The 12,934-nt window shown below is 39.6% G+C and overlaps 1 protein-coding gene across 3 annotated transcripts in view; it reads right to left on the bottom strand.

Moving 5' to 3' along the window:
* Positions 1-2,169: 2,169 nt before the first annotated feature.
* The window catches only part of asic1c (acid-sensing (proton-gated) ion channel 1c), a 95,329-nt gene continuing 84,564 nt past the window's right edge, over positions 2,170-12,934 (bottom strand). For 2 of the 3 annotated variants that reach the window (XM_031559263.2, XM_031559261.1), the window contains exons 6-10: positions 12,491-12,644; positions 12,106-12,197; positions 10,681-10,760; positions 10,469-10,540; positions 2,170-4,885 (exon numbers count right to left, since the gene is read on the bottom strand). In XM_031559263.2, coding sequence (XP_031415123.1) covers positions 4,781-4,885; positions 10,469-10,540; positions 10,681-10,760; positions 12,106-12,197; positions 12,491-12,644 — 503 coding nt within the window. In that variant the 3' untranslated portion in view covers positions 2,170-4,780. The remainder of the gene's footprint in view (positions 4,886-10,468; positions 10,541-10,680; positions 10,761-12,105; positions 12,198-12,490; positions 12,645-12,934) is intronic. The other variant, XM_031559262.1, reaches the window with a different exon arrangement.

Raw genomic sequence — 12,934 nt, 5'->3', positions numbered from 1 at the left:
ATGAATCGCGATTAATCGCAAATTTGTATCTATTCTAAATGTCCCTTCGTTTATTTATTTTTTCCATAATTTAATTTTTATTTTAATGCCCTTATCAACATGGAAAAGTGGATTGGCTTGCTTTATGCAAATGTTTTATTTTATTGAAAACCAACATTGCCAAACAGGGCGGTACAAAATAAAATTATAAAGTGCACATTCCAGGTAAACAAGGACTCAGCCTATAGGGCAGTTAAACCATGGCTTAATATTTTCTTTTTTTCAAGTTTGCTGGGAACATAGCAGTCAGGCCTTTTATTTCAGAAACAATGAACCGTAACAGTTAGGTTACCAATAAAAGGTAAGCCTACTACTTCTTTGCTTTCAGCCAGCTGCCTGTTGACATTTTCAGACAACAGTGAAGCTTGCTTCTTTTGCACAACACAACTTTTAAAAGTAAACTTTCCATTCAGAAGCTTTTTATCATCCATTTAGCCGTATTGCGCTCACCATTCACTCAAACCGTAACGTTAGCCTACTGCACAGTTTGCGAGGCCAAAAAGAACGTTAATCTAAAAAAAAAAAAAAAAAAAAAATTGAAATCGCGTTAATCTCGCGATAAAAAAATGAACGGCGTTAAAATGGGTTTGCGTTAACGCCGTTAATAACGCGTTAAACTGACAGCACTAGTAATAACACATAAATGTGTTGGGATTTTCCCCACTGTTCTTATGTGCCCTAGGTCCATTACACTAACTGCAACTGGGTTCAGTCATTACTGATCTGTTGGTACTTCTAGAGCTGTTTCTGAGAAAGCAACTATTTAATGAACAGGAGTAGTGGAATTTCTTTCAAATTATATTTGTGGCTTAATGTAATTTTAAGTGTGTAGTTCAAATTCGTTCTTGGAAGCATTGATGTCAAATGGCACAAGTGACGGGGACAAGGATTTTATTTATAGGCATATATTTACAATGTATGTACAGGATGACTGAAGTGAAAGTTGTGAATGCAGTCATAGAAATTGTGAAAAACAAACTGTTATTGCAAGTGCTTTGCCTACGCTGCATCATTCATATGTATGAAGCACTTGCGGGGAAAATGTTCAGTCCTCTTTTAGAGATGCATTTAAATAGCATCACACATACAGCTGGGATACTTCAGTTAAGCACCTTACATGGCAATGACATTCAGACACTGAGATGCCCATTTCTGAACCCTTTCAGATGGATTTTCATGGCACACTGACAGTTCATGAAATTTACGACAGGCTTAAGACAACATTGTGATTCATTATATGTATATATATATATATATATATATATATGCAGGATTGTTTCATGTATGTTTCAAATTGTGCTTTTACTAAATATTCAAATATAAAGCTTACTACAGTCGCCATAATACTTCAGGGAATCCACTCACATGTGCTTGGAAATGCCATGGAGCTCTTCCCTTCACTGGCGAGGAGGTAAGACTGTTGTAATGTCTTTCTGAATAAGATGGATGGACATTTCTTTAATGTTATTTGCATTGAACTTAACACTGGACATAACTTTCCCTAAAATGTTATGCTGTTAAACACTCATGTTGATCTTTTCCTCTGATTTACTAAGGCAAAAACTAAAACTATTTCCACACTTTGGAGCTCTCGTCAGCCTTGAGAATCCATATTGGAATTCCATGTTGTAGCCTACTTAGCCATCACCCATGAGGGAACCACAGATACAGAAGTCCTAATATACAGTCTGCCACATCTACATCTCGCGTGTCTTTAAAAGTCTACAGTTGCACAAATATTTAAATTCATTAAATTATTGTAACACCTTGCTTACAGTGACCACCTCAAACACTCACATCTAACACCAGTTCTCTTCATTTGTAATCACAATACATTGACATTATTCTGTGACATATCTGCAGCCAAATTGAAATTACACCTTTGCTTTGTTCTGTGCAAATGGACACATCTGTAGCCTATACAATGTAAATGTAACAACCATTGTCACTCATCTCTGAATGATTTGGTTTGAAATTTGACATTTTTAAAGATGGTGTTGAGAATGTAAAATCCATTTAAAGTATAAAACTAGAGGTTCAGTTAACTATTTACACTATAAGTATCTGTTAAATAGGTCTGTCATATCTGTTGAGATTTAAAGTTTAATAAACCAAATAAATGACACTTTACACCAGGAAAGGACAAATTTATTTGCCATTTGAGTTGTTTAAATTTATATGGGATTGATTTTGAAAAATTAAGATATATTGTTCTGATGGCAAAACTCAACAGTGACTTTAGCGACACACAATTCATACATTAACCTAGTAGCACATTAACACCTCCTATATTCTCCTCTCCCTCCAAATCTATGAATATAGCCAGCCTGTTCATTCACTTTTCAACAACTGTATACTGATCAAACATCAAGTATCAAGAATGCCACATTAAGTCTAGTATAGTCTTTTTAAACAAATGACCACTGCATTACGAGATGGCATTGATGTGATTTTTATAGTAGACCGTAACTGGAGAGCTAGCATTTTCACTTGATTGTTATTGCTTGTAACCTAAATACATCATGTTGACTGGATTTGAAACTTTCACTTATAATACTGCAGTATCCCAGTAAACAAATGGCTCCCTCAACATACAGAATGGTTATTTGCTAATCAATGTATGAAAAAAAAAATCCATCCAAAGTTACACAATACCAGTGCCATAATTCTCAAGATCCCAATGTTCTCAAATCTATCCAATAAATATGCATGACTGTAATGCAAAACAAACCAATACAATAACACCTGAGGATTAAAGTACTGATGTTGGATGCTCTTACACTGTCAATAAAGCTGGACACATTCAGAGCACTACACACTGTATCAGGACTGCAATACGGCGAGGCAGAGTAGTTGGTGCAGATGACACAAACACTGTCCACAATGAGAGGTCCGTCGTCATAGTGTTAGTCGCCGCCCCGGTAACAGTTTATGCACAGGGTAAACAGTCCAGACATTATTCACACAGATGGCATTTGAGCCACGTCATACTTACATTCTTTAAAAGAACACTCGTGAAAGAGCAGAGTGATGTGTTTATGACAAACATAATGTGTACTCTACATTAACAAGACATGTTGCAATACGTCAAAGTTAATACATTGTAAGCAGACTAACTGGGGGCGCACAATGCCAGAAATTAGACTGACACAAACATAAAAAGATATGTACATAGCAAGATGGTTAAATATATTGTTTATTATAGTACTTAATTTACACTCCACGACTTACGGTTTTCTGTGTTACATATACTAGAAATCCTGTTACAATTGTATATAACAATGCAATAATACAGTGCACTTAAATGCAATACATTATATGGGGCAGATGGGGGGCTATTTCCTAGGCTTGCTCTAAGCTATTGTGTAATGTCCTGCCTATCTAAAACAAAGCTCTTTTTTCTCAGTGATCGGTCAAAGAAATTTGATTCCATGCCAACTGGAAGACACTTGTGGTCTACTTGAATGTCTGCAGTTGTTTGTGGGAATCAGGAAAAAAAAGTGAAGAGCTTAAAAAGTAGGTTGTGCAAGTAAGAATAAATGCTTTTAACAAATGGAATAATTTACATGATTTTAGGGGGAAAGTTTTCATGAAGTGACTCAAATAAGGGTAGTAATTGTGCAAAACCTGTAGGGTTTGTGGTGTCAGATGAGACAGCTTTGTGTCAATGTTTCCAAAATGAATGCCTTGCAAAGTGCAAATTTGTGCAAATAATGTCACAGTATTTTGAGGAGATTCTTGGAGATTGATTTCTTTAAAATTGAGTTTCATTAAATGACAATGCAGTTAAATTCATGGTGCTTTTTGACCAACATTTTAGAACTTTTTGCATTGGTCTTTAGTACAATATATATAAATCCTGGTATAGAAATTTCCATCTGTTATGCTGCACAAAATGACCAGTTTCAATGTGTAGTACCATGGACCTTTTCATTATAAAAAATGAAATCTAATAATGAAATTCACTAGGCATTATAATGCAGCCAGCTTTCTAAATGTCATAATCAAGATCAAACTGGCATGGAGGGAGAGAGAAGTATGATGCCAGTATAATTATGAGAGAGTAACCTACACACTTCAATAACAAAGAAATAAATCTGAAAATGAACAGAAACAAGGCAATGGGTAAATGTGTGATGTTACTGGGTGGAAAGATCATGAATATCGCTGTTATCCCTCAAACCTTAGAAGCAGCTTATAAGATGGCCAGACCAACCTCCTGTCCTCTTCTAATTTGTACCTGAACGTTTACTGCATGTCAGAGAAACCCTTCAAATGGAAATACCGTTTGATGTTTCTGAGCTCGCTCTGTTTCCAAGTCTTCACAATGATTCTAATTTAGTCACAATTAATAATAAAGACAATGAAGGACTGCTAGAAACTATTCACCTCTTTTTCATGATGGCATTTTGTCTTCATCAGGGTCTTTAACCTGCTAAAGCGACTAAAATGCAGTGTGGCAGAGATACAAACACGATGAAATGATGAAGTGTCACACTGATGCCCATAGGTGGCAGTAAAACCTGAGTTCTGGTTTGGAAGTGTCGCTCGTTTGTACTTGAGAAGAATATTATTTCTATGTCAGGCATTGACTGATTGGTTGATTCATTCTTTATGTGACTGGAGTTTTTTTGATGTGACTTCCTATTTGTGTGTTTGTTTGTTTCTTGAACATATGACTTCACAGTATGCTGTCTAACCCTAGTTTTCCTGGACCCACCCTGGCCTGCTGCTCGAGTCGTCAACAGGCAAACTCCTCGAAGTTGCCTACAGTCGGGTGACGAGGTAGCATGTTCGACGTGAATCCGAGACTGTCCGAGTGACTCCGGAGTGTGTCACAGGTGCTCTGCAAGACAAGAGAAGGATAGGGAGGGCATGGGGGGAGGAATTCAAATGCGTTAGGGGAGGGTTGGGAATAAGAGGATGGGGAGGGGGGGTGTTGAGGAGGAGGTGGTGGCAAACAGTGCAAACCAAATCAGAGAAGAAGAGAAGAGAAGAAGAGTCCATTAGGGAGAATGAGGAGGTGGTAAATGAATCGGGTGAGTGGTTCCCAAGTAGTGGAAACGTCATGACAAAGAACAGCATGTTCAATATAACAACGCAAGTATGGGATGAGGGGGTGGGGAGTGTGGATTATGATAACATAAAAATTACGAACAAAATATATAAAGAGACGAAGCACATTGGACACAAATGCACAGGAAAATAGTTTACATTGAAAGTGGGCCGGTGCATTATGGCAGTTGTGGGGATTGCATGACATAGCATGCAGAGAGAGTGATAAAGAGAAAGGGAAGATAAAAGGAATGAAGAACAAAACAATAATGGAGGAGGGAGAGGGGGGAAAACAAGACATGTTTTAGTCCTGAACAAGGTCTCTTTCAACAGTGCCCTGCCCCACCTGCCTATACACCTGAGGGAGCAGTTCAGTCATGTTTGCGCGCTTCAGCTTGACTGTGGTTGTTTCTGCACAGACTGATCATATGCGGCTCCGAAACACAGCCAGCAGTCTGCAGCTTGACCGGCAGGTCGGAAGAGAGCCATTTTGCCTTCTCTGCGTCAGGTGCAAGCTCATTGCATGCTGACCTGTGATGACATCACAAAGGAATGCATCTAGTGATGTTATGGGACACAGGTTCCATTACAATGCCCTCAAAAATGGCCTTCCGTGCTGCTGCCAAGCTGGTCATCACTGCTCCAAATAATTCAGTGCCTCTTGCGGTAAGTGATGCAGTGCCAAATAGACAGGGTGAACCCTACAGCATTTCTTGAGAAAAATAAAATGAATGTGCAAAGAGTTGTATGTCTGCCTTACACTACTTCCAAATCATGTCCAGTGTAGAGATGCACCACTTTAATCTCAACTCAATTAACTAATGCGGCTGCATAGCGGCATGCTGCTGTGGCATGTGAACGCCTCGCTCTCTCTGCTCTGAGTCTGAGCAATCAATCAATACACTATTCTTATGCTAACGGCTAATGGGAAGTGTGGCAAATGTCCATGCTGTCTCTTTTCTTTTATTCAGTCAGTATGTCAAGGTCATAACTAACGTTGTTGAGCATCTCAATTTGTACTGGGCACCACACTGTTGCAATCTCTCCTGTAGGCTGCTCCCTGTGGACAGTGCCGTGACCTGCAGGTGAACCATCTGAGAGCCTTGCTAGCTACCGTTTTTGCTGAAGAGTAGAAAGCGTATGCCTCGTCTCCTCTTTATATGCTGAATTATCAATTTCCTAAACTGAAAAACACAATTCTATGCGGACGCTAACGTCACCCATTACATGACAGCCCAAAGCAACAAAAGACACATCAGCCAGAGTTGTGTTGTTCCTGAGAAGTGCATTGAGGTCAGTCTGCCTTTCTTAAAATGCACCAGGTGTTTATATAGTGTAGCATCAAGAGAAATGCTAAGCTTTGTGATTATAGCAGATGCTTGCAGCCACTGGCACTCATTGAAGGATATTTCCATTAGATGTTGGAACAAAGATGCTGAAAAAGCCTCAGGAACTCCACTTCAACTTAACAGGCTTGGCGACATTCATTCAATAGCTTTCATTCCTTGTATACAAGGCTTTCAAGCACTTCCTTCAAAGATTACCAGAATACAAGTACAAAGGAGGAAGAAAGACCAATAAAACATTCAATAGAATGTCAGCCAAAAATGCAAGTAACACACAAGTTACAGTATTATTTTCCTCAAAACGATCAAAAGAATGACACTTTGATGCTCTGGCACAGTATCTATGAAGAATGTCTTCACAAGTACTTCATAATAAACACACGTTTTGGCAATTAAATAGCTGCTCTCATCTTCAGAAACACTTGTCATTTAAAATCACGTTCGATTCTCTTAAGCAAACTCAGTTCAATTTTAGATGTGTATTAAAATATGGTTTCAGTCACGGAAACCTCTTTAAGCTTGAAATTTGGCCGGTGGTAATCATCAATAGCCATCACACTCATTTGTAACAGAAGGTGTAAATCAATTGGAGGGGAAATGAAATATGAAATGGAGTCCAGAATGTCTGTAGAGGAGGACAGAGTGGGAGGGAGGATCTATTATCAGTGGGGTGACTACCTGGGGGCATGATTGGGCGTGACACCAGGGCTGGTTGGGTTCTCTGGAAATTCCTGGAATAGACATGATGAAAAGAATGATGAGGATGACTGGAATGGAACTAAAATTATAACCATGTAGAGTGTTAATAAAATCTTTTCCTCTGAGCCATTGTTATGGCTAGGCACAGGGGAATGTTGCTGTTGAGGTAAGACTTCAGATGCATGAACAGAATCACATTACACTGGCTCATTGTAGTCCAAACATGGAGCTGCTGCTTGCCATGTTTGTTGAGAGGGAGCAATCGGAATGAGCTGCAGGTGGACAAGGGTGATAGAGAATGTCTTCTTCTGTCTGTGTTTGTTGGCATTCAGTGAAAGGTCAGACATTTGAGGCAAATAAGTTCAAATGCTCCCTGGACGTCTAAGCATTATTAAAAGATGCACAATCGTCTCTGTATCTCATACACTGTGCAAAAGATATGACTTGAACCTCTGTGTATTTTACAAGGTATGCATGTTTGTGTGACTGTTTTATGACACATGGTCCATTAAGAACTGCAACAGTGATAAAACAAAAAGGAGGGGAAAAAAGGAAAGAGAGGCCATTTGACATGCTGAAAGCCAGAATGCTGGGAATATATTCCATGAGTTATATGGATGATCAAATGACATGAACACCAAACAGGGAGGCAAAGATCACCACATTAGATCAAATCAAATTCAATTAGACTAGTTTCAGTTTTAGACTAATGACATCTACTACTGTTTAGAAACTGCCGGGTAAGGTGTGTGGAGTCTAGATATCCTGCGGTTGGGAGCAGAATGCAAAACTACAGTATTGAGCTGGCAACATTAGAGGAGGATTCACTGTGCATCAGATATGACCCATTCGTATGATTAAAGTAAATCCAACCATTTCTACAGGCCATAGTCCTTCTACTCACACTCTATCATACATACTACATCAATTATACACCAAATACTACACCAATCATACGCACTACATACAACACCAATCATACACCATATACTACATCAATCACACACACTGTATACTACATCAATCACACACACTATATACAACATCGTACACCACATACGACGTCAATCATTCACTGTATACTACACTAGTCGTACACCACATACAACATCAATCATTCACCGTATACTACACCAGTCGTACACCACATACAACATCAATCATTCACCGTATACTACACCAGTCGTACACCACATACAACATCAATCATTCACTGTATACTACACCAGTTAAACACCACATACAACATCAATCATTCACTGTATACTACACCAGTCGTACACCACATACAACATCAATCATTCACTGTATACTCCACCAGTCGTACATCACATACGTCAATCATACACCACATACTACACCAGTCGTACACCAGATACAACATCAATCATTCACCGCATACTACACCAGTCGTACACCACATACAACATCAATCATTCACTGTATACTCCACCAGTCGTACATCACATACGTCAATCATACACCACATACTACACCAGTCGTACACCAGATACAACATCAATCATTCACCGCATACTACACCAGTCGTACACCACATACAACATCAATCATTCACTGTATACTCCACCAGTCGTACATCACATACGTCAATCATACACCACATACTACACCAGTCGTACACCAGATACAACATCAATCATTCACCGCATACTACACCAGTCGTACACCACATACAACATCAATCATTCACTGTATACTCCACCAGTCGTACATCACATACGTCAATCATACACCACATACTACACCAGTCGTACACCACATACAACATCAATCATTCACCCCATACTCCAGCAAAAATCGAACATCTTGTAGCACTGTCATAATGTGGCAGCCCGAACTTTGATAACTGCTTTGAGTGATGCCTCTGACAGAGAAAAAACGGAAGAGAAAAAACGGAAGATAAACAATGACTGCATTCTGATCTTTCCACAACGTGCAAACGTTTTGTCAACAGCTCATATTTAATGTGTTGTATCCCGACCATCACATGGCTAAGGGGTTTTTGCGATAGGGGTCTTAAACTCTTATACAGAATAAATCTCTAAATCTCTATACACGTTGGCTGCCATTTCTATTGCTGTCAGGCTTCTCAGATTTAAGGTTTGCATCTGCAATCAATGAGCTGCAATTTAAATCCCTGACGCATTCCACTCCGAGCTTCCCTCATATATTTGATTGTATTGTAGACTGATTTGTGGCAGCAACCTTGTGACGTTGCTGTCAAAAGACAGTGGTTAAGTATTTATGCAGACTCACATATTTATATCTAGCAAGTGCAGTTATGTCTACTTCTGTTTTACAAATGACTTAATATTCAAATCCTACAGCTTATTTCTACATTATAATCAACAACCTCTTCATTTAGGGACGAAGAGTTAGCTCCACAACCAATCTGTATTCTTTTAGAGATACATAGGTCTCAGGTCTCAGGTGCAAAGTCTGTTATCAAAGATATTTGCTACTTGTCTGGCATTCTTTTCAATTCAATTCAATTCAATTCAATTTTATTTATATAGCGCCAGAACAATAAAATTGTCTTTTCAATTATGGTACCCATGTCTGTGAAAATATTTAGATGCATCTTAAATACAGCCATCCACTGTAGGAATATAGATGGTCTTGTTGGACTTCATTGTGTCAAGCAGTGAATGGCCAGTGTAGTAGTTTGTGCGGCCTACAGTCAGAGCTGGAATCTAACATACAGCTGTCTATGATTTTGCCAGTTCTTTGTAATGCCAACAGGACATCACCCAATTCTGTCAATAGCCTTATCCTTGACCGCTGACTGTTTTTGAAATATATGTTGTCTGTGGACAAATATTAATACAAATATTATGTCTGTAATAACTTCCACTTACAACAACACATTCCACTCTTCAAAAATAGCTTGACACAGACTTGGACAAAAGCAAGAACTAAACAAGAACTAAACAGTACATGCCTATTCTGAAACACAAAAACAAAGGGTTGAAAAGCAGGAAATAAGGGTATAGTCAAACAGTTTACCCAGAAAATAAAAAGTAAAATAATAATGTGTGTCTTTTTTTCCAGGGGAGGAATCATAACTCTTTAGGGGGAAAAAACCCAAACAGACTTTTGAACATGAGCCATATTCTCAAGAGACCGAAGCAACCATGCATGCACACGGACCATGCAGTAACACAGACCACCAGCTTGGGGGCACTGACACAGAGTAAAGCAGTCACTGCTTTGACATGCAATACATCACACTCATCAGAAACCAAAGAAATCTCATACCACACAGAGCTTCAATAATGCATGCACGGACAGCCAGGAATATTAGTTACCAAATTGTCGCTCGGACAGCGCTGCGGTCTTTTCTTGCGCATGAAATAACCCAGTACCTTATCCTTAAACACCTACACGAGGAAGGAGATATTTGATTGGTCTGAGTATAATTTTGTAAACGAATACTCAAATCTAAGATCATGATCAGAAAACAACATTACACTGAAAAGTAAGTCCTGACGGAGCAGACATGGACGAGATAATTTCATACCTCGTATAAGTAGTCAAAGATTTCCAATATTGTTAAGACGCTAGCTCCAATGAACAGGCCCATCTGTCCCCCAATGTCTCCTGAAGAACAAAAAGAAAAAGGAAGAGAACATCAAGATCAGGTGGGGTAGAAAGCACAAAATGCACTAAGCTGGAGACAAATGGTCAATATCTTATAAAATCTGTATTGGTGTCACATCCCAATGGTAATGATCTCTTCCGTGCTGTGCTCTGCCTGCCACTTTGGCAATCTACAATGGTGTCTGCCTGTCTGCCTGTCTGCCTGTCTGTGTGTCTACTGCGCTGTCTGCCAGTTTGGCAATCTACAATGAGGTCTGTCTGCCTTCCTGCCTGTCTGATGTGTTGTGTCTGTATCTTTCTTGTATGAATGGTCTGCAGCACATTCTCTGCTGCCGTCTGCCTCTCCTGTCAGTCTGTGTGCATTCTGAGCTAAGCCTGCTTTTTGTTTGTCAGTCTGCAAAGTACTGTCTGTCTGCTTTGATCTTTTCACTGTGTTCTGTTTGTCTGTCTGTGTGCAGGGCGCTGTCAACCTGCTGTAGGGGAGGGAAGCCAGCCGATTAGGTGCACGGCAAGAGGCAAAAGCCATGGAAGGAACATGGCCTCTGCCTTTCGTGCTATGCAGTCTGTCTGTCTGTCTATCTGTCTATCTGTGTGCTCCGTGGTGTTGCTGTCAGTTGCACTGCTTTGCCTTGTGTGCTGTCTGACTACCTACCGTTTCTGTCTGCCTGTGTGCATTTGTCTGTCTACTGATCTGTCTATGCTACTATGTCTGTGTGCCTGTGTGTCTACTGCACTGCAGAGTGGGGTCTGTTGAACACCAGGCGACTCAGCATGTGGAGGTTAGGATGAGGCTCATTAGTGAACCCCAGGGCTCTGCCACACGTCAGAGCCCCCACAGGCTCTCAATGCAGCATTCGCCAAAAGGAATTCACATCAGTAGTTCCCCCTGTTTAAGGGCCATCTATTTCATACAATGGGGAAGCAGCTATCCGCACAGATGCAAAAATAAAATGTAGCCCTAAAGGAGAGGTAAAAAAAACGTGTTACCATTGTCTTGTTGTTAACGATATTGATGAGTTCATTATAACCCAGTCAATATGTGTTTTTAAATCCTTAATCTGTGCTTGTCTGTTTGTGTGAGGTATTGACCAGCCACAGACAGTGCCATAAATGGGAAACAAACTGCCTATCGGAGCATGGGGTCTCTTCTCCTGTACAGGATGGGGATGATGAATGATGGTGAATGTTGCATGCTGGGAGAGAGGCCTCACAGCTTGGCACAGCTTTCTTAAGATGCCTTTATGTGTCTCAGTCCAAATCAGAAGGTACACCTTTGGCATCATTGCAGGTTGCCCTAGCAACAATTCTTTTCAATGTGATTCTGTGGATGGATGATTAGTCTCACCTAGTAATCCGGCGAGCTCGTATGCTTTCTTTTGTTCGATCTTCTCATAGTTCAGAGCCTCAAAGAAGATGTCCATAACCAGTATGTTTTCCCTGACACACACACAATGAGAAACAATATTGTTTAAATCTCCTTTTTTTAATACTCAATGACAATCAAAAAGGGGACTGTTATTTAATAAGAATTTTATAGTAAATGTATGGTACAGTGTGTACTGCCATACACATTCATTTGTATATAAACACACTTACAAGGACAATTATAAAATCATAACATATATTTACACACGTTGGTTTCTTGTACAAATTAAATGGTTGGTTTTCCTGTTCCTCTGTAAGACATGTTAACTGTGAAAATATCCATAAACTCTTGCTCTGCTACTCACCCGATGTACTGTTCGGTTTTGTTGAATTTCTTTGCCAGATACTTGGCTGAGGCCTTGCTGGGGATTTTCACCATGGATAGCTCTTTGCCATACCGGGTCATGTTGCAGGGAGTCTCACACACACAATAGTCATTGTCTTTCTCTACCAGGAAATCTGGAGTAGAGGCAATATTGGTACACTCATGAAAAGACAGACAACTAAGTCAGATCAGCAGGTAAGACAGCACTGTCTGATGAAGGGCATTTACCAGAGGATAATACAGAGAATCTCAAAACAAACTATGGGAGCTGATTTTTCCTTTTTGCAGCTTACTTTCATAATAATCATAAATATATTCATGATGTCTCTACATTATTCAAACGTCTGTGTGTGGTTGCTTGAGAAAGTGCAAAACACACAGTCTAAAATACAAGGCTAGTTTTTAATTTTGGTAAGTGATCTTA

This window comes from Clupea harengus, chromosome 22 (genome assembly GCF_900700415.2).
Source record: "Clupea harengus chromosome 22, Ch_v2.0.2, whole genome shotgun sequence".
NCBI classification, from domain to species: domain Eukaryota; kingdom Metazoa; phylum Chordata; class Actinopteri; order Clupeiformes; family Clupeidae; genus Clupea; species Clupea harengus.
The sequence above is the reverse complement of the archived record's forward strand: the minus strand, read 5'-3'. Positions and strand labels throughout refer to the sequence as shown.